Source organism: Gavia stellata, chromosome 9 (assembly GCF_030936135.1).
Source record: "Gavia stellata isolate bGavSte3 chromosome 9, bGavSte3.hap2, whole genome shotgun sequence".
NCBI classification, from domain to species: Eukaryota; Metazoa; Chordata; class Aves; order Gaviiformes; family Gaviidae; genus Gavia; species Gavia stellata.
This window is the reverse complement of record NC_082602.1, coordinates 32229851-32257817: the sequence shown is the minus strand read 5'-3', so window position 1 is coordinate 32257817 and position 27967 is coordinate 32229851. Positions and strand designations below refer to the sequence as shown.

The window sequence follows — 27967 nt, the reverse complement described above, 5'->3', positions numbered from 1 at the left end:
TTACCAGCTATAAAGTAAAAAAAGCTATTTTTTTTCAAGCACATTTATCAAACCTTAATGTTTATAATTTTTTATTGAGGAATTAGCAACAACAGCTATATTGAACCCTACAAGTTCTTTAAAAGTTTATGAAGATTTGACATCAGCGGCAGACCCATTTACAGAGTGCAAGAAGGAAAATAAACAGACCAGGAAACGGCAAGCACTGGATATTTTCAGTGCATGTTCTAACTCCAGAAAACAAAAGAACCATTTTTCTTGCACTGCAGTTTGTCACCCTCCCAGTACAGACTCGTAAATTTACACAGGAGGCAAGACAATCCCAATCCAATCTCAAAATGTCTCAATCATTCAGTCTTTTTCCTTGACCCAGCTTATCACTTATCTTCACAGCTCACAGCAGTTTCACCAGGATGCTCTGTCTTCAATTTTTTATGAGATGGCTCTCCCGGGAGAAGAGACGTGCAATGCTCTAAGGATCGTGCAATTTCATCAATTGTCCATTTGTCTTCATAAAGGGCATGCTCCTCCAGCGTAAATGGCCCATGTTTGGTTCGGGTCAGCTCTTGCATAGTGGCACAGGTAGACAGTTCTACAATAAAGCAGAAAAGAGGATTTAGAAAAAGTCCATGGTCAAGTTTAACTATTTGCAACTCACTTTAAATGTATTTTTACATGTAGGCTTCCACATTATTCTGCTTTGTTTGAGAAGGAAGTTCATGAAGATTCAACACTCATTTATATCTTCTTAAATTTGAGCCAAGGAATTCCTTTGATTTCAATAGATCTCCATTGTAGTAAAGAGTTCAAAATCTGACAGAAAGTTGTCAAAAGGTTTTCCAGATTTAAATCAGAATGAAAACTAAGATAAGGAAAAATAAAAGATATAAACAAATGCTCTGATATGAATACCAGTAGGACAGAATTACATAATGAGGGGCTACAAAACATAACAGCAACCAGATATGACTTGTAAGTGCACAGGTATACTGAAATATTCTCTGCCATCCTTTCTGATGCAGGAAGATTTTTGCTGCATTTTAAATTTTTGAAAAGAAACCAGGTGAGGACAGACTTTATCTTGGTTTGTCACTAAAGGACTAAACATAAGCCCGTATGCTCAGAAGGCAGTAACAACAGAAAGAGAATCTCTGACTTGCCTAAGCACAAATAACAACATTGAAATTCATAGGGTTATCCCACATCACTTGCTTTCTTGATCTGCAAATGTATCATTTTAAAAAAAAAAATTTTTGAAATGGATTATCTGTTCTCCATCATGCAGTTTGATATAGAGCACAAGACAAATAACCCTGTGGGAAAGCAAAACCATTCACAGTTCAAGTAAAGAAGAAAGAAAACACTAGAAAAATCATCACAAATGTAGAAGTCTTTCCAGCAGATAGGGTTTATTACGTGCATGGTAATGTTCTGTGCAATCTGTTTTTAAAATGTGATGAACAACATTTAAAAAGACAGTATCTTTCTTCTTCTTCTCACCCTTAATCTGAGTTAGCTTTAACATATGGAGGAGGGGAAAAAAAAATCCCCACCTTGCCTTGTATTATCTCGCTCAGTGCTATTACTTGCTCCATTTTTATCCCCCACTCCCCAAGGTCCTCTGGCAATTATTTAGCCCTCATTCCCCCATGCTCCCAAGGAAAATACCTTAGTATATAAAAACAAGTAATAGCACTACAGTTCTGCAAAATAACACATAGGTCTGGTTGCTGGAGATACACAAAATGACAAAATTTTTCCATAAACAGACACATTCATTCTTTAAACTGTCATGGGTTCTTTCATGCCTACCTTTGCCAATGTCACTGACCAGGCTCCTGACATAAAAGCCACCACCACATTCAACATCTGGAATGTTAAAAGTGACATGGTAAATTGCCAGTGCAATGTGAAATCTACTTTACATAGAAACCATGCCCCCACATAAATGTAAAAACGCGCTAAGCAAACAACCCAGTGATAAAATATTTATAGGATGCAACATCAATTATTCATCCTGTAACATATGTGCGGGTGAGATTGCTAAGCCAGACAGGAGGGAAAGCAAATACAATGGTAACTGAACTAACTCACTAGAAATTAAGTACTTGCTGTGGTATGTTACGAAATGCTTCAGTCCTATTAATTTTAAAGGTTTCAGAGGTTGTTTCTTATTTCTAATGATGAAAACTAGTTATTTCAAGTATAGTCTAAACTGCCTATCAATGCTTTTAAGATACTGCCCACAGGCAGCTCCAATAAAATTCACCTTTAACTTTCCCTGGTCTCTCTTCCCCCTCTGCCACTGATCAGCTGCTAGTCACCCAACCATAAAGTAAGGGCTGAAGTAACACAGCACTGAGTTCTGTCACTCACTGCTGCTCATCATATGAGACCTGGTCTATCAGAGGACTAGAGGTCAACTAGGCAGCTGATCAATGCGAGACATTACCTCGACCTCACAGTAGCATCAAACATTTACAACAGTCTTTTTGGTTTATTTATTAATGTGCTTCGTAATGTACTACCCAAGTTGCTTCATGCATGAGAGAAGGAAGGATAAGATCCTGCCTCCTCAACTGAGAAAGAGGCCTGACAGTAACTAAAACTGGTCCTTGCTGCACCCTGGGAGAGATGCCAGCAGGCCTGGGCATCTGGGTAAAAGAATGGGCAAAGTGAAGTCAGCAGACCTGAGAAAGGAGGAGTGAGCTGGAGATTGCAAAGTCGTAGACAGATGCAAATAATCCCCTGACCAGCCTCTCAGAATTTTCCCTCACAGAAAGATTACATATAATCAGCTTAGCTTAAAACCAAAATACAGTGCTTTTACTGCAAAGTGAAAGTCTCTGCCCATGGGCTCACACCAAAGTAAGTAGCTGAGGGAAATGAAAACCATTTCACTATCTTAGTCCCATTTTGAGTATAAATAAACACTAACGAGCTGGGAGCATCACTCTGTGTTATAATCTTTGGCCTTTACCCAGTGTGAACAGTGGTGGCTGGAACTGTTGGAGAGAGAGGCTGTACACTGTTACTGGCCGAGCAGGCTTTGCTTCAACTGCTTCTCCTCTCTTCATCAGAGTTGATAGCCTTTCTCCATCCTTCTTCAAAGCAGAATAGCTGATCAGATAGAGCACAAAAATGTGTGTCATATGGTTGTAATAGAACAAGCTTCCCATCCTCCAGATCCTGTTAATATTGTACTACAGTAGTATGCATTTTACCCTTCTAATCCTCTCCAAGTGCTCACAAAAAAAACCCCCAAAACCTAGCAAGTGCTTCTGAAATCTCTTGGACACAGAATCATCTCATTTGCCAGTAGCTATATAAACTGGAATACAGGAGATGATCCTGTATTTATCTCTTGCTGTACAGATTTAAAAGTGTTTCATCACTCAATTCATAGTTTATGAAAACAAAGGGTTTCTATAAGGGCTACAACACTTGCAGCTGCCTCTAACATACTGTCTCTCAGAAGTCTGAAGGGCGTACTCTGTTTCAGTGTTATGTTGAGCTGACCACTGGGACCAGCTCAGGCAACTCCTGTAACTCCTGCCTTGCACCTTTACTCATCTCACCCCAGGGTCTTCCCTGAACAGCAACCACCAAGTTATGTAGCCTTGTTCTAGGGTGTTTAGAGGACCACTATAGAACAAAAAAATTAATTTCACTGATTACATGAAACTTTATCCAAAGCTCCAACTTTGGTCTTGACAGAAAGTTGACCATAGAAAAAGCAAAAAAAGTCTTGCTCAAATTAGCAGAGGGTAATTTGAAACAGGTCACATGAAGCAGAACACCTACTGAATTACTGACTTTACAGGGCTCACATTGGAACCACAGTAACCAACCCATTGCAAATACAAAGGAAAGCGTATTAGCTCCAATCACCATAAAAGCCATCTGTCACAAGCTAAGTGCTTGCACATTGCCAGATACTATGGCTCACCTGACTAGAAGAAATTTGCTGAGCTACAGAAGCTCAGTCGCTAATCATTCATTCATACACTAAGTTTTCAGAAAACTAATTCAAAGTCATTTAAGGCACTTCCACATGGATGTCAGTAACCCTCCTCTCACCCCACAACTAACATTAAAGACTTGGAGCTTTGCTTTCCAATTGGAAGACAGGATAGAAGCCACCAAGCCCTGCAGAGCTGTTTAAGACTGCTTCGCTACTTTACATTTACCAAAAATGCCCACTGACTCCAGGTCCCCATTTGTGCTTGATGTTCAAATCAGCCTGACCTGCAGTTGTCCATGTTAAACTTCTAAGACTGCCTTGCCTCTAACCTCTTGCAAAATGTGTCTTTTTATTTCTGAGAGAACTGACTTCTGTTGGCAAGTCCCAACAGCTGAACACAACCTGCCAAGAGTGTCTGAATATTGTGGAACTTACAGTGGAGGAACCTGCATTATGTCCCCTGTGAACTTTTGCAGCACATTTTCAAGATCTCCTTTTGTTATCTGGTCTGTAGAAAGAAAACAGTAAGTATGTTAGCATTGATTATTCACATGGCACTAATGGCATCAATCACGTACTGCAAACAGATACAAAGAAGAGTTCCCTTTCGTCTTAATTTAGATTGGGTGAAAAACACTAAAGAAAAGAGATAAAAACCAGAATGTATGTAGGAGTGTGAATTATCACAAAAAGAGTGGAACAAATCGTCCAAGGTGATTAAGACAGTTTGGACGCTTTCAGAAGGGCAGAAATCCTAATATACAGAGTTTTCCTTTGCAATTTCTCTCTCTTGGGATGCAAATTCATTTTTCTCGGGAACTATGCAAAACCAACAAAATTTGTCCTATTCTAATTTTTGTTAAAGGACCAAAAAGAATAAAATGCTCATCTAACCTTGGCAACTTCTCTTTAAGAGTACCTAACTGCAGGGGAAAATACAGCAGATTATTAGAGAACAAAAGCATTGTGGGTTTTTTTCTAGTGAAGAAAAAGACTGCATCTGGAACAACACATCAAATTTCTGTATCAACCAACTAACCTGCAAATGCACACCAGGATATTGTTATATATTAAGTAAGGCAATTTTACTGAAGAAATCCTGTAAAAAGAAAGATAGCTGCTTTAGGCAATCTAGTCTCTTTTAAAAGTACACATACACATTTGTCCCACTTTTCTTAGAAGGCTATAACCTAAGTAGCTGATTGCATTGGTCCTCTGAAATACTATTCAATAGAGATGGCATTCATCCCTAATTTGTTTAGGGAGTGCAAACATAAGATCTGTCATCACAGTGCACTTCAGTGCATTTCTACTGTCTAGGACTTGACTAGTCCTGTTTCTTCTAAGTTATATTCAACTAGTGTCACCCTGCTAAGTCAACAGCATCCTGGAACATAAACCAACCAAATTTATTTATTGAGCCTTCATTATGTTTTGGAACAGACCTTTACTTGCAAACCTTACAAAACAGGTGTACTTCATGCTGTAAGTAAAAAAGAAGAGGTTTCTTTCCACGGCAGCTTTGGAAGATGGCAATGTGGTACCTCACTTTTGCAAAGCACACTTTGCGCCTCAAGAGCGGATGCTGTCCCTAGGCCCCAGCAGCTGTCTCAAGAAATGTCATTAACAGCAAGGCTGCAAGGCACAAAAGTCAGTCAGGGATGCTGAGAGAGACCAATGTACAGCAGAATAAGGGGTAGGAAGAAAACCAATTGTACAATAAGTCTGGATCTTCTTCTGAAGAGCTTCTCACATGGTTATTTCAATCTTCTGATTGTATTACTCCAGTTTAGGAACATGACACAACAAAACTACATGGTGATCCTGCCAGCCTTCTTGCAAACCCCAGGTTGCTTCAGGCTAGAATTTAGTATTTAAGATCTAAGCATAAGTATCACTCAGGGTTCTCTTTCACCCCATGAACTCATTTGTAGCTAGGGCATTTAATGAGATATCCGAGTTCAGTTCCTGCTCTGATCTCATATTCCCCTGATTGAGAGGTTACGTCTAGCCTGTGAGGAAATCAGTCATGCTATAAGCAATCTCTATCTCAGGAAAAAAAACATTCCCCATGTGAGGAATGATGTATTAAGCCATTAACAAACAAAGTTGTGTGGTGTGTTAGCAAAGTAAATATTTACAGATGAGTTTGCTAAGATCCAGAATAAATCATATTTGTCTTCTGCAATACGTCGTGGCACAAGCTGGCTAGTATTATATTTTGAAAACCTAAAACCATGTGCTTTTTTTTTTCTTCCAGCATGCACTACCTTTGTGTTAATGGACTGTATTGGATTCTTGCCCTCTCCTAGAACAACACACAAGCTGGTGGAGCTTTCATCCAGCTCTCAGTCATACAGAATGCACTATTAGTCATGTCCCAGACAAACAGTTTCACTATGTCTAAGTTGTGTATTTGTCCCAGGCATCAGTTTGGACTTGCGGCTCTGCAGGGCACACCACCCATGCTGGGAACCTGCTCCTTCACCACCTTTCAGCTCCCACAGTCATTACATCCACAGCATGGCCGGGGGGGGAATGCAGCCTTCTGCCCAGGAGAACTGTTTCCCTTCAGGCCCTTGGCCCACCCATCTCCCTCACACGGCTGCAGGCTTGGGTTTAAATTGGTTAACAGCTTGTCTGGTCAGCAAGTTCAGGGCAGCATTTGGACTTAACCCTGCATCAAGCATGAACTATGAACATACCCATAAAGGCTAATTATCATCAACAGACCCAAAACTTTCCCCATTTGACTTCCCTTCTCCACTCCCTGAGAGTAAGGGGTTGAGAGACGTTCCTGCAGGACACATCTATCACTGCCCTTGCTACCAAGAGTTATCCTATTCTTCCCAATATCCTCATCGCAAATACCAAATATCCTCATCTGCTATATCACAGACCATGGCTTTTTGCTAGAAGATGGACTTAAACTGCAGCTCTGTGTCCTTCCAGGGAGGGGTGTGGAGGCTGCCATCCTGTTTCACAATGATTTCAGTGAGGATTGTCAAGGTTTGCTCCACAGGATAATTCCATCCAGTCCCCAGGAATAATGTCCGCCTTAACTTAAAACAAAATGATTGTACCTACACTGAGTACACTATGTGGAATACATTCAATTCAACACTGTTTTCTAAATTTCTTCCTAAGCCTTTAGACTGACAGTGCAGTTACGTGATTGCTGCACAGGCTATGCATCTTCCAGTGGACCATTCCCTACGATTCTATGAGCATCCCAAAGCACCCAAAACTTCTGGCCTCCAATGCTTCTAAAAACATCTAGTATAAGCCTATTAGCTTCTAATACAAAAATTTTAAAGAACAGTTGTGATTCTGAACACGGGTGACTGTTGATCGATTTTCCTGCTATAATCATAAAGGAAGTTAAATAAAGTTACCAAACCAAAAGGTGCCAATTGTGCCACAACCTCAAGAAGCCTCCACTGAAGGGTGATACTGCCCTGCACTTATTGACAAACTACACCAAATCAGAACACAGAAATTATCCATGACAGCCCAACAGAACTATAGCAGATGACCTCAACTCAATCTGGCCCAGCACGAATTGTTTGCAAACAGACAAGCAGAATGCTGAAAGGAGTACTTTTGCCAAATTACTCAGGTAGTGTTATTACACACATATTTCAGCATAATCAGCAGAGACCTGCAGAAAATCCTCGTGAATTTTATTCTCCATGTCTGGATATAGTCTGTAAGCAGCTGGGAGGAAGCAAGTTTCGGAATGCACATTCCTGTGCATAGTTACAAACATTAAAAAAAGGGTGACAAACATTAATGTTCTCAAGAAAGCATCAGAGGAACGCAAAATGCTACTTGCTTCCAAAGTCAGCATCTAATAGCCTGGGAGCAGTATGAAACCATAACCTAATTTCATGCAAATTCGTTGTCTGATAAGAAACAAACAAAAAACTATGAGACGTTCAGGAGGGATTAAACCCAAGCAGCTCTCTTCAGTACATCCTTTCGTTGCAACTAACTGTAATACACAACAGTTTGCTTTCTAAACTGCTGTCTAGGGACACTTTAGGGACTAAAATATAACACTTTCTTATAGTTAATATAGCAGGCAACTTTCTGCAGGCACTTTCCTCTTGAATGACTCCACTGGACCACAAGAAGAGTTTTATATATCTTGCAAGCTATTTTAGCGCCTTTTCTCTGTGCTAAGGCCCAATCCTGGATGCTGCTGGCACTGCAGGATTTATATTCCCTAGTAGATGCTCTGCTTCTTCCAGGATACTTCTAGGTGTCAAAGGAAAGCTGAAATTCAGCTCAAATATCTGGTTTGTCTGTTCTTGGAATACCAGTTGGTATTAGGGATGGTGGGCCACCCAGAGAATCATGCAGAAAACCAAGCTGCCTTGGAGAAGACAGTGGAAAAGATGAGAAATACCTGCCTTATCAGAAGAGGAGGAAGGAAAGAAATACAAAATACATAGGTAGCACAGAGAAAAAGAAGGAGTATGCATGTTCTCTCTTTCTTCTTTCCGAAGAATTCAAGTCTGACTGATTTGCACCAACATGGAAAGCAACTGAGGCCAATTTCATGACCATTTCTTTCAGCCATCAGCTTCAGAAAAAGGAAACTGTGTCCAGCACCCAAAACTGCACTGCCCCAGCAATGCCAATGCTGCTCTTCATGAGACTGCATGATGAACTGGATCATGCGACTGAGCTCAGTTTAAAAAGATAAGCAACTCAAAAAAGGGGGGTTTTTTAACCCAAACCAGTTCCCAAGCGTACAGTCTAACAGAAAGCTAAACCACCATAACAGAAGAGGTGGTGCAGAGGTGAGGTGGGAACTACTACCAGAAGAGCTGCCAGTGAAAGAAACATACATGAAAACAACACTCTAAATTCTGTCTGCAGTAAAAAATACAAAATAAAAAAAGCAAGAGTAGTGTTTCAAGAAACAGTTTTTTTTTTTAAATTAATTGACCACAGAAGTTGCATCTACTTGAAATGATATTTCATAGTTTATATGTAAGCAAGTATCTACAGTGAATACTACTCAGTGCATCAGAACCACAGCATTCCACTTTCTGGGAGGTATACATAAAAACTAAGAAAGTGTTCTCCAACCATCATGAAGTGTTGGCAACTCTAACACCATGTGGCTGCTCAGTCCTTCAGAAGCTTAGAGAGAGACTTAGAACTTGATCCTGAAGCCGAAGCAAATGATCCAATGTCTCTGAATAACACTACCTATTAAATAACACTATTTAGAATGATATATGAAGTTAATGTGGAAAAGAAACTCACACTTGCCTGCCTTGTGCAAAAAGAAAAACTGCAAAAGAAAGGACATTGCGGGTGAGGGGTGGAATCCAGGCTACCTTTTTCATCATGCTATTAAAAAAAAGTAATTTATTTCACGTACCTATTACCAGGTACCACAAATAGTGTGGGACCTGTAAGAGTTGCTAAGCAACCAGTTACCTATTGTTTGGGGTTTTTTTTACTTTTTTCCCCAGGTTGTGAAAGAACTAATGACAAATGCATTTAGTGTGTCCCTAGTTAGTCCTATGTTGTTTCTAAGACACCCTGGATATTGTGGAATGTCCACTCCAATAAAGCCACAGTCAGGATTAGTTTTGAAGCCTTAAACTCTTGCACTGTGCTCTGTGGGTCAGAAAAGTTCATCTATTAAAGCTGCTAGGACACAGACTGCAAGCAAGAGCAAGATTTGGTAGATAAACATATGTAGAAAGTAGTTTATGCCATCCTCATTTTACGTTGAGCAGTCTGTAGTTAAAGGGGCATCCTAAGGGGAAGATCTAAGTACTGTATTCCTCCACTGGCCTTGAAGGGTGTTACTAAAAGAGCACTCATGGGACTAGACACTGAAAGAGGAAGATTTTACTGGACACAGCAAGTCATTTGTCAGCCTGTCAAAGATTTAAAATGACACAGTCCTGCCCAATTCTATTTTCTCCCTCCTAATCTAATGCCTGGTTTGTTTTTTTCCAACAGAAATGAACACTTCCACTGGACATAATTGCATGAAGTTCATCTGAATTATATGAGCACTGAAGTTGAAGATGAAATATTCTTAGTTCGATTTCACATTTAAACTTAATTCATAGAGTCCCAAACATCTCTTCTGCTTTTCTATGATAGAGACCATTTATGCTTTCAAATTACATCAAGTATATAGATACATTTATGCTTACCATAAGGTTTTTCTTCAGTTACTTTTCCTGTAGCATCTAATGTATCAGTAGCTTTGCCCAGTAGTCCAATGGCAGTATACTTCTGGGAAGGAAAAAGAGAGAGTACTGAGTCAGGTCTTCAAGGTTGTTTCTTTTTTCTTTTGTTTTTGTTTTTTTTAATAAAGACTGAAAGTACCAAGTACTTCAAATCAGGACAAGAAGAATACTATCTGAACAGTCAATACAGCAACTTTGGGTAAGCAAAAGTAAAAATGAAAACACATAGAACGAAACAAAAATTAAATCCTGCATTATATGCACTTATGATTTCAGTTTTAGAAACCCCAGGACGAAGCAACACGGAATCTAATTTTTACTATAAATATATCAATACCATAAACAAAATAACAGGGTGTTAAAATCAAAGTCTCTGTGGGGTGTCATATGTCACTGTTGAAGCAAGGCACATAAGAGTACCTTTCACACACCATTTTTCTGTTCCTTCACAATTAAAAAAAAAAAAGACACAAAGACCTTCACTTGTGAAAGCAAAAAACCCACTTTCAAGGCAAAGCATTACAACAGTTTTACCATGAAATGCAGTGATATGCAATAGCCTAAAGCTGGAGTTCTGAACATCTGGAATCTGGTAAGGACTTTGTGAGGAGTGGAAGGCCACCGAGTGATGCCTCTGCTCGTCATGGGTTCTCGTAATACTTCTGTTTCAGGGTTTTTCCTTACACAGTTCTTCTCTAAAGAATTCTTCAGTATATGTGTTTGTAGCTTGCAAGAAGGAATTAACCTATTCCCAGGCCAGTAGCTCTTGTCCTTATTGCATTTCACCTGATGTCCTTCTCCTCACATTTTCACCCTAAGTACTGCCAGGCTGTGGGCATATGGCAGAAACTGCTGAAGCTTCCCATGAACCAGCTCCCCCACGTCTTTTCACAAGGCTGCCAACACATAAAGACTCACTCTGTAACATGAGTTTGGGTCAAGTTTGGAGATACCTTCAGGTATTAAAATCTGTGGTTTGACCCACTGCCTATCCCATTCCATTCCATTTCCTTCAGCTCTGTGTTAAGTCCAGAGGCCGTCAAAGTAAAGCATTTTTTATAGCCTGGGAGAGAAAAAACAAGGTGTTCCACATGCCTAATTCCCAGTAAGGTTTCAATGAACGTACTCCCAACTGAGCTAATACAAATTTGAACCATGTCATAAAGGCATGTATCTTCTAGAAGTTGGTTGAGCAAATTCTACTGGAACACATCCAAACTGGCATAAGCACTAACATTTTACTCTTTGATGCAATGCATCCTTTTTCATGTCCTTGAGAAGTACAAACAAGCTCAAGTAACAATAGCGTAGGCATATAAATCACACCTACAAAATGGGACTACTAAGACATTCCTTGATTTTGTTCCATGTGACAACCTGCCACTTGAATGTATTTCTTCAAGCAACTGCCACGAAATAAAAGCATCAAGAATAGTCAGACAAAAGGCAGTGGAGTGCAGACTTTAATATAAAAATAATTGTATTCTTTGCTTACCACATTGAGGCTACCTTTTTCCTAAATACTGCAGATGGCTGAATCTCCTGACAACTCTGCAAAATTAGGCATTCTAAAAATCAAATGCTTGACGTTTATGTACTTTTGGAATGCTTGGAAAAGAAATGAACGGAAGAATGGATGAAGGCTGCTCCACAACAAATATTTAAATAAACTCTGAAGTATGTTATCTGCTTTTAGAACCATAAAATCGCCTGCTTTCCAAGACATTTAATGATCTCATTCTTAACATTTAATAGCACAGCTAGGAAGAGACACCATTCAGCAACTATTCTAGAGGTTAATAAAAACATGTGAGCACATTTTTGTAATTCTAGCATGATGAATGAACTTCGCAGATCAATAAAACTCTAAATCTGAAAGTCTGAAACCTCACACACCGTCTTCAGATGTTTCCAAATCAAAGTACTGATACTACTTCAGTCTGAATTACTTTCTTCCTCTTAATTCTGGTTTTGGCTATCTTGCTTCAGGCTGCCTGTTACAATAACATGTTACACTTGACCTCCCAGCAATGGAGAGATAGTATTATCTGTTTATATGTAAACACAAACTGTATGAACAATACAATCCAAATCTTGACACCTGACTTCACCCTTTAATTTCTGCAAAAAGGGCAAAAAGCCATCCAATCTATGCTTAAAAATTAGTCACAAATCCCCATTCCTTACAGGAGCCTTTAAAGAGTCACAAAAGACTCAAGCCAGCAATGTAATAATCCACAAAGAAGGCTGTAACAGGTCAGGAAATTAAGAATTACAGTTGGTTTATGACCAGTCTCTGGAGTGCCCTTGAGTATCTACAATTATATATCATAATTCTTACTAGCCACTTAATAGGGTTTACTCCTTTTCGCTAGTCTGCAGGACCTGGAGCTTGTAGAAGATAACATGCGAGTCCAGAATTAATCTGTTGTTCCTCTTATTTTGTGTCAAAATTCAGCATTAACTCTCTTTAGACTCTAACTCACACTGCCTCCAGAAGCGCCCAATGGATTCTGAGTCATTTAATAAGTCTTTGGTGACCTTTTCTCACCTGTGTTGGCAATCATTTATTTCTTCCAGTTTTGTAAAATACATCTAAGGGCATTCTTCCTGTACTCTTAAATTACCAACCACTGCAGGAACACAGACAGCAACTGCTCACAACCACACTGCCTTCAACCCACTCAACCTGAAACAAAAAAAGCAAGGCAGTAGGTGTTGCAGGCAGTGGAAAAGCCTAGCCAAGTGCAGACTGTGACAGAAAATGTCCCTATATCGGCAGCTCCTTAGAGAACGCTCTGCCTATCAATAGCCCCTATGTCCTTGCCCCCTACTCATTTTGAGACCAGGACCCAAACTATTTAAAGATTAAAAGCAGCACCTCAGCCTCCCTACGGGATTCCACAATATGCAAGTGTGGCACATTAAAAGCTAAGATCAAGCACTCCCAGTCACAACTTGCAAGCACTGCAGCATTGTGCATTAATTCCAGCTTCTAATGGTGGTCTGTATGGTCCCAAAGCAGAGCCTCACAATTGAACAACAGTACCTGAGGGCATACAGACCTTCCCAAAACTATCCTGCATTAGGGAATGGCTACATCTCTCAGCTGTCTAGAAAACCATTTTCTTGACATTATGGCAACTGAAACAAAAGGCAGCAAAGTGATAAGAAGCCCTCAAGTATAAGCAACTCTCTCATTCACACTAGTGAGGAGACAGCCTTAAGAAGATGATTTACAATGACAAACCACTGCACTCTGTCAACGAAGATGTAATGCGAAAACTCTATCACACAGACTGGGGGACATGGCGAATGCAACTTCAGCAAGACCAGAAAGACAGGGAAGTGCCCCAGCAGCCATACGTTTACTACCATACCTGTAACTAGAAAGAAACATGCCATAAAAGCCAGGACGGGAGAAAGAACAGGATTACAGGAACCCCTAAGAAACAAATTACAAACCCTCTAATAAATCTGACAGATCTTGGGAAGAGGAATTTTGTTTTAGAGCCACAACCACAGGGTACAGTCAAAATTCTCACAAACAATAAACCATATGATGTTTACAATAATGTTTTAGTAAAAGAATAGCTATCGTTGGGCTTTTTTATTTCATATCCAGTTTCAGATAAATCCTTATACTAACCCAGAAAAGGAAAGCATATCCATAAAAAGGGAGAGAACAAGTCAGGACTTTATCAGTATACGTATTTAAGTGTGAAAGGAGAAAAAGGAGGATAAGGAAGAAGAATCCTCTCCTGTTAGAGGGGCTGTACAGCCAGCATAGCTATTAGCTGCACAACCCACTCGGGGGGGGCTCCTGGAGGCTGAAGCCCCTGGGCTGACTGCCAGGCATGTCTGCCCCACTTATCAGTGCAAATGCCAGACAGACCATGCAACAGAACTTCTCAGTTTTAACTGTTAATATATATCAAAGTTTTATTTGGAAAGAAGCCAGAGACTTGAAATCTTGAATTATAACATGTTTTAAAAGCTTCTTCAAACATGGAGAAGCAACACTTTGGAAGAGCTAGACAGAAACACAAGTAATTATGAAATAAGGTCAGTAGCTGTCAGGAAGATTTTAAGATGGCTCCCACTGCAATAATTTCCCAGGCAAGCAAGCTCTCTGGAAGAGGCAGTTCATAAGAGTTCATCCAAGGATGACCCATTTTCTAATCACAGCAGCAACTGAACACAGAAGTGTAAAAGGAAAATAAATAAATAAAGGCTACAGTCCCCTGCGCAAGAGACTGAAAGCTGGGAAAGAGAAGCCATATTCAACAGAAACAGAAAGCCAATTTATATAAACTGATGTCTGCATGCAGCTGACAAGTTTGAAGGAACACAAAACAAAACAAACAAACAAAAACCCAAAAAACAAGTGCTCTAGAGAACCTGAAGGAAATCAGAGCAAGCAAACAGCAGGCAAGCACTGACCAGAATCAGTGCTCCTGTGCCTAACCCATTCAGTCTGCATGCTTGGTGTGAACGCTCACATTCTTGTAGACTTAGGCTACTAAGATAGTGAAGAGGCCTTAAACCCTCCATTTTTACAGTAACATTCAGTTTCTGTGTAATGATTTCTAAAGCACAACTAAGGTGCTCTGGATTTAATATTTACGTAACTTGTATTTGCTGTTTGTATAACAGTAGCAGCTACCAGTGGTTTCCAGTATGCTAATCAGCCACCAAACCAGAGGAGTACACAAGGTAGACAAATAAGCTGGAAAAAACCTGAGGGTTGCCATAGTTTCAATTATTTTCCAAAACAAAGCACTGTCACTAAGCAGCTTCCAATATATTAAAAGCACAGAGCCCTAATCTCTTAAAAGCAAGTTGCACAGAGGCAAAATAAAGGCTGCAGGATGAGGGAGGAGTTCCATATTTTACAATAGAGCAAATTCAAAATTATCTAACACCAAACATGTCCTCTTAATATACACACAAACACTACAACTTCTCTTCTCTAACGTTAATTTTTCTCTCCTAAAAGAAAAAGCTGACTTTGTGCTCAGCCTGCACTAAATTTTATTTACTGCTAGATGCTGTAATTGTACTGTCATTGCTGAAGAACTATCTGATCTTTACTCTTGGACTAACAGGATTTTCTGACCTCTTATGTCAGCTTATTTAAAAAGTTCAAACAAATGGGGTGACTAGATTTTCAATGTGAAGGACTAGAACGACCTATAACAGGGGAACCCACAGAAGATACTTTACCTGGAGTTCAGAGAAGCTTTAAGGCGGTAGCTAAAAACTGTAGCAATTTTAGATTTTGGTGTTAGAGGGAGGGCAGGAAAGGGGGCAGGAAGAGGAACAATCCCAACAGTAACAGGAACGCTAGGTCACCTGAGATAGCACCACGGCCACACGTCACTTAAAAACACAATACAGGCTTACAACATTCAAGAGGGGATGCAGGCTAATGTGCAAAAGTGGCTGCTTGTTACCCACAGTATCTTTATGCAAACCTCTCTGACACTTGCTTTCTGTGGAAACCTATCACACTCACTAAAATGTCTGAGGTTGGCTCTTAAATTTCATCTTCAAATTTAATACCTGTTCTTTACTTGTTTCCTCATTCTGTCTTCTAGCACCTACACCACAGATTATACAAAATAAACAAAGACGACCTTCTGCTTCTATCAGAGTTTTAAGGAAATTCCTAATTCTCTGCCCAGAAATATAAGACAGTCCTTCCAAAGGGGTAAGACTTTATAGGTACATACAAATTCACAGATAAAATTGAATGCGTGAAAGCCTTTAGGTGAATTCAAAGACTTTGCTAAGGCCAAGATGCAGTAAATTCTAAAAGGCAGTGCTAAGAGCATCTCCAAATTACTAAAAAGGAATACTACAGAAAACAATGCAGAATGGCTAGTTTAAATCTGTTAACTTTTTTTTCTATGATTATTATTTTATTATTTTTATTGGCATGTTGCAGTCTTGATTTTTTTTTTTTTTTAATGAATGCAAGCAAGAACTGCACATGTAGCACAGACATATACACAACTATAGAAAGGTCAAGAGGAAAGAAGGCAACACTGACCTCGTGAAAGGAAGAACAGGAAAATCACACTAGAGCGTGCACTTAAAAATATTCAGCATTTTTGGAGGAAAGAGCTTCTGCAGCACAATAGATGCAGTCTCCTCAAGATTTTCAACAGTTTAAAAAAAGTGTGAATATTAATAGAGCACGAAGCTCAGCTATTAATAGATTAGGCCTCTGGGGTTAGCGTAAGAGAGACTCGGGCAATACACAGCATGCTAAGCCAGCTAACCAATAATACCACTGCAGGACAGTGTATATCTATAATATTTAACAGCTGCTGCTTCTACAAGTTTGTTTTTGGGACACTGAGCAGGGCAGGAAAAGAGTAGATATTCAAATTAGCCTCTTCTCTTCTTATGATTTATTATGAAAAAAAGCAGGTTAAAAATATATCATATGTTTTGAAGTAACAAGTATTTAAAGATGCCAACAATGTGTAACATGTAAGGGGCATATTGAAGACCATTTTGTTCAGCTAACACTTTAGCCCTTCCCGATTCCTGCATGCTCCACTGTGCGGGCTTAACATTCTCTCAGTGCATCTTGTTTTGTGCAGATACCACTTCAAGTTTTGATAACACCTTCTACACATTCTCAAAACACATCAAAACCAACATCATTCATGCATTTCCCCAGCCTTCATATAAGCATTTTCCTTGTGACAAAATACGGAAGACAACCATACTTACATAAACTGACATTGATCTCTAGTTAATATCTTGAGGCATTCAGGGAAAAAGAAATTCGTTGTCAGTAACTGAAAATAATACACACAGGATAGAAACCAATGCTAAGTTCGCATAAACAATGATGGGTCTCTGAACCAGCCTCCTCTGCTCTGGAAATAGGTTGTGGAATTACGATAGAAAGTTCTGGCCCTGTGAAAACTTTTTCAGGTGTCAGTAATGGTTAAACAAAAAAGCAAACTATTATAGCGGTACTTGGATATAGCTGTTACAGACTACAGACGTAAGTAGGACAAGTTTTATTAATAGACATGGTATCTTTGCACCGTGTTATGCAAACATATAAGGAAGTATTCCTTGAATGTTTGCACAATACCGTAACAAATACCATGTAACAGAAATGTCAAGACTTCTCTGTTCTATACCTATATTTCAGGAATGTAATATACTTCATCTAACACACAAAATAGTAACTAAATGGGTGAAATTAAGCAATCACAACGTGTCACGAAGAATTCACCTAGCCAGTCTACAAGGGCTGAAACACATTCATCTGCCCGTAGGTTAACATCTCTCATAAAACAATCACTCCATCTCCAGTCTGCCAGTCCTGTTCCTCAAGGGAAACCTATAAAAAAACCTTTCAAAACAAGCCTGGGAACTAAAATTCGTAACTCCACTGGGTTCAGAAAAAAACATGGGCTCAGCGGAGATATTGGATTTATGGCCCGCTATAACGTTACCTCACAGTAACCCCTTCACATGCCACAATGTATAATCTACCAGGCTCTTTCTTTCCCCTAGGAGATAACCTCATCATCTCTTTCTTTCCTCTCCTACCTCCCTTGTAAGGAAACAATAATTTCTTTGGGCTTGAACAGAGGCAAAGTAATGACATTTTGTGTAGCTACAATCCATTTTGCTTAAATGAGCAGGTCACATACTGCACTCTTTTTTTGTTACCTCTCCCATCTCAATACAAATAGAAACTCAGTCAAACCCTTGGTTATTGTGGATAGGATACCACAAACAGAGAGGTGTGAGAATGTAAAAGGGCATGAACCACAGAGTGAAAAATGAGAAGGTGTTGAAGATGAAAAATTTCCGAGGGAAAGAGCTAAAGAGCAAACAAACCACTTTTACTTGGCTTCCTCCAAGACAAATGGATATGATAATACTCCAATTCAGAAGCAAACACCCAGCTAGAACCACAGATGAACACAAGCAAGATGGGATCTGAAGAATCATCAAGCAAGCAGTAACAGCCCCCCTCACCTTGTGACTGGAAGCTTGGCTGATCTATTGTGAACCAAGCCTTGCTATCCCGCGTAAGAGAGAAATCATTTTCTTACTCTAGTTTATTAAAGCAGGTAATAAAACTTAGCCCATCTGTGTGGAACAGTCTTGGGCTCTCACCTATACTGCTTGCCCACCCAGAATCGCTGGTATACCACACTCACAATCATTAACTACTTTTTCTTTCAGAAATGGTCTAAAAGATACCTACTTCACTACAGTCTAAGCAAATCTGAAATACACTCAGTTTTAAAATCCATGGCTTCTATTTTAGATCTGATAAAGAACTTGCATATCCAAATGCCTACTTTTCCATGCTATACCAATTGGTCTAATAAAAAGTATTACCACTACCCACAAATCTTGCCCTTCCAAGAGAATGTTAAAAACATCAGAATATGAAAAAGAAAACAGAACACATCACCATGCACTGTATGAATAAGTTTTACAAGCTCCAAAAGAAAGCTCCAAAAGAGCTCAGCTGGTGATACTGTAGAGAAATTTTTAAGATTAAAAGTAAGAGCACACACCACCAAGAGGATCCTTCAAAAGGAAAGTAAATTCAATTTTCTTGCACTCGTAACTCAAATATACGAACTGGAGCACAAATTGTTTCTGAAATACATTTAAAAAAAAACCAACACAGCGAGGCTCTTTAAAAAAAAAATTAGGATTTCCAAAGAAACAGAGCTTACACCGTAACAGTGTGCATGTTAATGTGCAAGCACACAAATGTTGGCAGAAGAATAGAGGTCTCAGAGATGCCAAGTTCTTATAAGCCTCCTGAAAATAGACAGATAGAGGAAATAAGTCTATTGCAGCTTCCCCTAAGAAAAAGGCTCCAGAGGGAGCCTCACTGTATTACTGGATACTGGAGTCCACATGGGGCTTTGGTGTCTAACGAGCTGTAAACAAAGGAAATCACAAGAAAAGGTTTCATTAGTTCTGCTCCTTATAGAACTACTAGATGTGCTTTTTAATGCATTATTAATTCATTGAACTCACTGCCAAAAGATGGAAGGACTTAATTAAAAAAAAATGAATTAATGGAGAAAGGTAGTAACCTTTATGTTTGAGAAGTTAAGGGATACAAATTAAAGCCTAATTTTTAGGACAGTAAGATAATCACAGGAGGTAAAGAAACAACCTTCTTTATGGACACTTTGTTCCGCAGCATCTGGTGCAAACCCTCTAGAGAAACAATTTTGCAATATACAAACTCTAATCCCGGAGTCACCCTGCAAGAAGTGACTTACATGTCTCTCAGAAATTCTGTTAAGTGATTTGAACCAATTCCTGCTCAGACAAGCCCTCTCTCATAGGATACAAATGTGACTGGCAAGTTTTGAGACCTGATCACTGAACCAGCAGTCACTTCCCATCCAGGATTCATAAGAACTCAATTTTTTCGAATTATAATAAATCAAAGTTGTCACATATCAGGTCACTGATGTCTCTTCATTCTGCCCATAATCTCTTTTTCTCTTTCTAGTCCTTGTGATCATTTGGAGTTTGGGTTTTACTCTATCCAGTGATTTCATTTTTTTTTTTAACACTGTTTCATTCTCGAGAAGCCACAACTTTTGAGACTAAATTTCCTATTGAACTAGTCCCTGCCCAAGCTTGTGCAAAGTTCTCGGGCAATTCCCCTCACGTCACTGCCTACTTGGGTTTTCAGATTATATGTGGACCATGACAAGAAGTTGCATCCTTAGATAAAACCAATATGCCCATGCTTTCTGCTCATCGAGAGGCAGTGATTTCAAGCACAGTTTGATGGATGGCCAAGTTCTGGCTTCATTCACGCTAGTATGGCTCAAATTCTTTTAGGGTGAACCCAAATGTTATCTCACTGAAAAATATGCAAATTAAGCACAGAACTGAAGTCTGAAATTGCAATTATCCAGTTTTATCCCCCCTGAAAATGAAGCCTGCATGTGTTGGAAGACATCTCCTCCCAATGCAAAGTGTTAGAATAATGAAGAATTTCATTGCTTATTACTCTTACTTTTTTTCTTCTCCGATTAGTCCCTGATCATTTCCCTCATTGCTTCCATGTAACAGCACAGTCTGGTGGATCAGAGGTTTTAAAACAGGATTACTGCTTTGGAAACTGTGCTGCATTTTCTAACCCATTTCCCCCCAAAAAACATCACTTCTACATTGTGTTTGAGAATAGTCACCCATAAGACTGAGAAACAGAAACAATGTACCATAATAAAAATTGGTCCACCTCCATCATATTCATTTTACTGATGAAGCAGGAAATATTTTCTCATTCTACTGTCTTTATTTTGCAAACACAATAAAACAGCTTCTCTTAAAATAATGCAGTGCAGAAAGTCCAAGCAAGACCAAGCCCAATTCCCAGAATGCAAGAAGGAAAAGCGAATCTGCTCTGGCAGGGAGGCTGGACTAGACGATCTCCAGGGGTCCCTTCCAACCCCTATCATTCTGTGATTCTCCTATGGAACATGTATTAAACGCTCAGTATATAAATTCCAGATCCAAGAGGATTCAGCTTCTCCCCCCTCACTTGGAACATTTGAAACAAAATAAAGCAAACAAACAAAATCTAAGTCAGCTGGCACATATTTTTATTTCTGGGTAAATATTAAGAATTCAGTGAGAAATCTGGAACACTAAGTAGGTATTGCCCTTGGCTGCACATTTCTATTTGTTTTGAGTTAATTCATAAGGAGGTCAAACCAATGGAGAACTAGACTTACACTGAAAGAATAACACTCCTTGTATAATGTGTACAAGTTGCAAATCAAGTGATAATGTTCAGAGCTGCCACACAGAGTCAGGAAAGTTTCACACAACGTTTGGGAAAAAATCAGAAGTAGTCCAATCTCTGGCAGAGCCACCATATGGAGTTTACTGCAGTAACATACGTTTTGGCCACTCAGCATAGCTCTGCTGCCAACAATGATAGACTGAACTATTTCTTTACAAGATATATTCCTACAATCAAACAGTAAATCTTAACCAGAGAGGCTCACACAGTTCAACTTTTTTTTTTTTTAAAAAACACTAAATATTACAGAAATCTTCCTGTAAAGTAGGAATTTGGTCTTTATTAACATTTTGTAGAAAAAATACGACAAACAAAAGGTTTTAAAATAACCATTCTGGATATAAAAGTCTTAATACAAAAATTCTGAGTAAATGCAAAAAGGAAATGAAGTACACATTTAAACGAAATACACAGGACGGCTGCGATATTTGTATGTTGATGCAGCTCTTCATTGGAAGAAAAAAGAAAACAAACAAAAAAACCCACTAATACAAGTCATTTAGCACGCCTTACCTTGGAACCCGCCAACATAGTTCTCAGCATTTTTGTTCCTTTTCCAATACCAACCACTGCAAAGACAGAAGGAGAAATGCCACTTCAAAAACAGCTCTGCAGTTCCCTTATTCAACACCATTCATCACTAAATATTATACTAGTCAGAAATACAGCCTTTCATGCTCTGTGAGCATACAGAGTCAATGCTTATGAGAAAGTATCTCTGATGTTCAAACAACACGAGACTAGTGAAAGGAAAAAAGTCTAAAGCAGAAGATAAATAAGCTTCACCTACTATTAAAATGCTTTAATTCAATGCCTGGATTTATTTATCTTTTAATCACCAAAGAAATGGATGGAGCAATTAACACCATCTCTGGTTTGATGAAGGCCATGGCTCACTAATAATGAATCTAGCCATCACTGTAACTAAATAGCCCTTTTAAAGGTTGATAGCGACCAAGAGTAATACAGCCAAGATAGCATAATGAAATTGTTTATCGGGCTTACAGCAAGAAAGTAAAATAATCAACAGGTCCAATTGCCTCGTCAAAAATCTTTTATAATCAAACCCTCCTATTATTATGTACAGACTACTGTCTTTTCAATCTTAAACCAGTTTTCTGCAAAATATAATTCTTTCATAAAAGCAGCAGACGTAAAAAGAACTCTATTTTATATTTCATTTTAAAGCTTTTTACAATGAGGTGCTTTCCTTGAATATGCTTTTCTATTGATTTTCTCCACATACAGCAATCCAAAGAAACAATGACAACAGAAGGAAGACGGGAAACAATGAAAATTTTAGAAGGAAATTAGTTTTGTGTACAACTCATGGAATATGTAACAGCTTATGTCCTTGATTTTAATAAAACTACAGGAGTTAAGGGAGCTTGTGGGAAATCAGCTTTGTGTTAACCAGGAGCCAGTACCAAAAGTGTCAAACCAGACAATGAATTATTTATTTTTTTTTAAACAAACACCTGTGCTCTACTGCTTCTCAGTCTTTACATTCTGAGACCCATTACACTACTTCTTATTCTTGATTACTCCTCCGTGTACCTTCAGTTCAGCCTGTTCCTGTAATATTCACCAGACAGGAAAGAGCTGCAACACAGCTAAGAAAAGGAGATAAGCACACAGATAAAACTTTATAACCAAGCACTTTTCTTGCAATGTGATGACATCACTGACACTTCAACATAACTGCTGAGCTGAAATTTGCTGGCGTGTCGAGAGATTCAACGGAGTAATTTTAAAGAGACATTGAAAACTTTTGTGAACAAGACACTAACAATTTTCCCAATTAATCATCAGCTTGTGTAGCATGTGTATTATTGAAAGGCAACATAGAGCGTAACAAAGTTTAACTGAATTTTTTTACTTTTAATTTGCCAGCCTCTAAACCACTTTTTGAATGGCATTTGCTACTTGGCTTAAACAATACCTACTTCAGTTTCAAAAGAATTACCATCACTCACTTACCTCTGCCTTTTTATAAATGGCTTAGATTCTCCTAAGACAGAGGACCTCCAATCTTCCTTACATAAGGTAGAGCGCACACTACAGAGACATGCTCGTTCTCAAAAGATGTAATCATAGTTCTCCTCTGAAACTTTACCACTAGGTTTTCATTTTGGCAATTTTTCATCTTTTATTCTACTATGGAAGCATAGTTCATAACTGCCATATAGAAACAAGCCAAGTATTTACAATTCCCATTGTACAGCAAGAAACACTAAACTGGAACCACAGTTCTAGATGGATATTAAAAGATGGTAACTCACTAAGATTTGACCTACAATTCCTTGCTTCTTGTATCTAAAATATGAGACCTAACAGTGAGAAGTAGCAGTTGAGTCCCACCTCCCACCACCTTCCACAGATGGGGACAGACAAAAGATTTTGCTTCTCAGACAGCAGTCGCTCCAGGCTCCTACCAGTGCAGGGCCATCACATGCCACTTGGTCTCTAAGGTGCCTTTCATTCACATGCCACAGATCACTGATCTCTGTCTCCAAGGTTCTTCCTCATCTACATTTGGTGTCAGCAGGAAAAGAAATACAAAAGTGTATTTTCTGATGAAAAGCACTGCCCAGTTATTTGCAGTACACTTGGCACACTAAGCAAGACTCTGTATCAACTAATTGCCATGAACAAAGTTATAGATATGCAGTACATAAAGTTTGGTAAACAGCAGTATAGATCGAGAAAGAAAGGCTAGACGTTTCAGAAAATAAATACTTCTATTATGCGACTGTCCATGAGGAAAGAAAGCTTCCTGCCCCACCACCTTACACCAAAAAGCAGCACACATTTTCTGAATAACTTGTTTCTGTTGTGTCCTCCCCTCTCTCCTCATTATCGTACCTGAACCCACAAGAAATCTGGGCATATTCCCTTTCCCACTCCTCTCCAGTTTTGTTCTTTCCAAACTAGCTAGGATTGATTTTTCTCTGTGTGTTTTCTATGGCAGTGGAATGAAAGATCCTGTGCCTTTTTTTAAATCGATCCATAGCATATTAAGGTGATGCCCTTCTCTGACTTTACCAAGCACATCAAGCCCAAGTACTTTTCGTCATGCCACAGGAGCAGGCTTTGGAGACTGCTGGATATCAGAGAACAGTAGGAGAAGCAATTAAGAAGCATGAGTGATTTTTCTTTTCCTATGGATCAATGCTGTTGACTTCCCACAATGAGCTGTAGCACGCTCAAAGGGAACATCTGTGTAAAAGGAAAATGTCCGCTTCAGCAATACACAGTACTTTCCAGTGAGCGGCCACACAGTACAGGAAACTGGAACAAAACGAGCTTACTTCTAGCCCAAGAATGTTACATCTTGCAATGTTCACAGGTGACAGAGAAAGACAATTACCAGCCTATAGGCCTCTACTAGCAACGGTCTCAGCAAACAACATCCCCTTGAAGCACAGCTCTTCCTGGGAGAAGTCATTACATCCAAACTCATTGGATTTACTTTTAGTGTATGCTCATAGATGTACCTGTTCATATTCGATACCAAAAAAGTATTGCTGTTTTTTCTTCTAGCCAAGTAGAGCTACAATGCTAAGATTTAAGCAAGGTGTAGTTTGCATGTCACTTATAAACAAAACTGTTGGCGACAATGTATGATATGGGAATAATCCAGCCCAATGGTCATACCCACAGCTGAGTTTTCAACACCTGCTATTGATGCATCCTGTTCCTTAATAGAACAAAGGAATTCAATAAATGGATTGCTATCAAAATTAAAAGACAAAATCTCTTTGATGAGTCTTCTTTATGAAGCAAGACAGGACAGGAAGCAAAGACTGTTTCTGTGCTGAGCCTCAAAAAAAAGCAGCAGCTGCATTGCTCTTACACATCTTTCATCTGGCAAGTATTGCAACCCAAAAGGCTCCCTCAAAATCCCAGAAAAGCATTAGTTTAAGAACAAATACTTTAGAAAATTATGATGACTATAAAGCCCCAACTGAAATGAAAAAAGCCATCAATTTCTCAGGTAATTTAGAATTCACTACACAAGAATCTGTATTTTCATGTAATAACCCACAAGTTATTTCAGGAGTTGGCGGGGGGGGACGGAATATAGCCTTCTGTTAAGAAACATGTTATACATGTTATATGCATGTAAAAGTAAATGCAGAGGAAATTTAACCCAGACCACTCTTCCACAGTAACCTATCCTTCCCCCAAAACCATAAAGCCTGCCATGTGTATCCCAAAATGTTCCTCTACCTCTGATTTCATGTAGGCATGAAAATGTTTCCTGAAATCATCTTTTCATGACTGTAATTATATTTTTCATTACCCAGAACTCCTGATGCTGCACTGTCCAAAGTTCCACCATGTCCAATTTTCAAAACCTGATTTCTTTTGTTCCCGTTTGTTTGCACACCAGCTTCTGCAAATAGAAGTTGAAAGGAAGCATAATAGGATAACCTTAGAACATAGGAAAAATAGCACTTATTTCCAGACTGCTAAAGGAGATAAAAATCAATTATTTAAACTATGAATTAGTAGTGCAGAAATTGCTGTACTGAATAAGACCAATGATTCATCTAGATCTACTCCCAACTTTAAAGAAATTGCAAGCTATTTCCACTTAGATTCTAATCAAGTCTTATGTACTGTTATAAACAGATGTTCAGGAAATACTACTAGAAAACCTGGTGGATGGTTCACCTGTGAAATTTCATTAACAAAGCATGCAAGAACTAGCAGCAGAGTTCCTGAAATCATCTATTATACAGAAATTTTATGCTACATAATCCGAGAAATTCTTTTGTATTTACTTCCATGTAATGGGTCATATTTATTCGCATATACGCAGCCCTATGGAAACTCTGCAATGAACTGAACTTGCTCACCACTGCTTTCACGCTGTCAGAGCATCTCAACCCACCATACTTCCTATGCAGTTGATGACTCCAGGAATTTTGCAGAGTCCAATGCCCCTTATTTATTAGTATTAAATATGACAAATGCTCTAAGCTCCCCAACCTATTTCTATTATTTCTCTGTTATGCCTTTCACATCAGGGAATCAGACATGATCCAGCTAAATCTCTTTCATACAAAGCTGAATTGAAGTCCATGCCTACGCTACAGTTCACTACAGAGTAAATCAGCCTGAATAAGCATTCACCAGCCTGAAAATATGTTCTAACTTCATCAGCAAGTGCCCAAAAGCCCAGATTAGAGGATCAAGTCCCCATATACATTATAAAGATAATCTAGGCCATAGTCCCTCACACCTTTGCAATGATCACACTTTTTTTTTTCCTAATAATCTGACACCTAGGCTTCCCTGTATTCAGAAAAAGCAGTTTCTGCAGCCTGTGCCCAGGACTTTCAAACTCCTTGAAACACTGTGCTTTTCACTCATTTGGTGATATTTATTTTTAATGGCAATAGGCAGTGGGACTGAAGCAGAACATCCTGCCAGTGCTCCGCTGCAGAGGTGCTGCTGACACCCATTCTGGCAGATGGGTGCACACTGTCCCTGGGACCATGCTCGACAGCTCTCCAAGCAAGCTGGGATCCCCTGCATTGTGCACTGCAGGACTGGAGCTTTCTGCTGGGGCAAATCTCATCCCCATTCAAAACGAAGGCTCACATCATGCTGTACCTTAGGCGATAACAGATGCCTGCCCCAAATAAGCAAGTGGTGAATATGGCCTTACAGCCTGCTGTGCAGCGTGACCAACACTCGCAGGGACCCCGCAGCTCCACGCAGCGAGCCAGAATGTATCCAGGAACGGTTCCATTCCCCAGTCTGGGCCATGCCATGGCTGTGAACTACCACAAAAAAAAAAAAAATCAAAAAACAGTTCTCCTTTAGTTTTTTGAATGCTGAGAAAGAGGGTGCAGTGGCTTGACAAGGGCTGTGGTTCTGGCATCCTAACAGACACACACACTACCGCATGACACCCATCCCACAGCCATGCCGGGTAGGGCATCCCCAGCCAGAACACTCGAGGGCTAAATGCGTGTTCACTTCAGGCCGGCCTGCTCCTGCCCTTGGACAGCGGGCAGGGCCTACGCGCACCTCCCTGTCACGATTTCCTCGCTTTACCACCAAAAACCTACCTCGGGCCTCCAGGCGCAAGGCGGGGAGCCTGCACTGCACTGCACTGCACTGCACCTCGCCTCGCCTCGCCTCGCCTCGCATCGCCTCACCTCGCCTCGCCTCGCCTCACCTCACCTCACCTCACCTCACCTCGCCTCACCTCGCCTCGCCTCCCCCGGCCCGCAGCCCGGCCGCCTACCTGCCAGCAGCCTCTCCTTCAGCAGGTTGAGCACGCCGGCCGAGGTGGGCCCCTTGGGCTTGTACACCGCGAACAACCCGCTCAGAGAGAAGAGCTTATCGGCGGACTTGCCGAACACCACGCCGCCCGCCTCCCTGGCAGCCATGCTCCCGGCAGGCCCCGCCGACCAGGGCCGCCGGCCCGCCGCGACCGCCCGCCTTCCGCCCCGCCCGGGGGCCGCTGGGAAATGTAGTCCGCGGCGAGCCGGCCGCGGCGGGGAGGCGGTGAGGGGAGGCAGCCGGGCGGGGAGCCGGGCACCCCCCGGTACGGCCCGGCAGTCAGCGGCATGGCCCGGGTGACGGGTGGGGTGTCTCGCGTGGGACGCCTCCCGCTGGGAGTCCTTCAGGCCAAACGAGGAGGCTTTAGGCAGCTCCGCCAGACAGGGGGTCTTACTGCAGACGTGGCTGGGGAGGTTCGCCAACCGGTGCGTGTCCCCTCACCCACCACAGCGTTGCTCGTCGGACCTTCGTTGCCGACTTGAACAAATTATATTCTGCTGACTAGTTGCTGAGTCCACTCATCTTCCTGCCTTCGTATGTGTCGTGAAAGCAAGTTCTGGGAAGGCAGGCTTCTCCCCCATCTCTCGCCTTCGCGCAGAAGTACATTCTGTGGGTTTTCCTTTTCAGGCCTGA

The 27967-nt window shown here is 40.2% G+C and overlaps 1 protein-coding gene across 1 annotated transcript; it reads right to left on the bottom strand.

Moving 5' to 3' along the window:
• Nucleotides 1-27441, bottom strand: TRUB1 (TruB pseudouridine synthase family member 1). The gene is made up of 8 exons (XM_059821359.1): nucleotides 27297-27441; nucleotides 25338-25430; nucleotides 21545-21600; nucleotides 10156-10237; nucleotides 4400-4472; nucleotides 2981-3120; nucleotides 1813-1869; nucleotides 1-592 (listed from the first exon to the last, which is right to left on the bottom strand). Exons 1-8 carry the CDS (start codon nucleotides 27439-27441, stop codon nucleotides 378-380), a joined length of 861 nt encoding a protein of 286 aa, XP_059677342.1. The 3' UTR covers nucleotides 1-377.
• Between the last annotated feature and the right edge of the window lie 526 nt (nucleotides 27442-27967).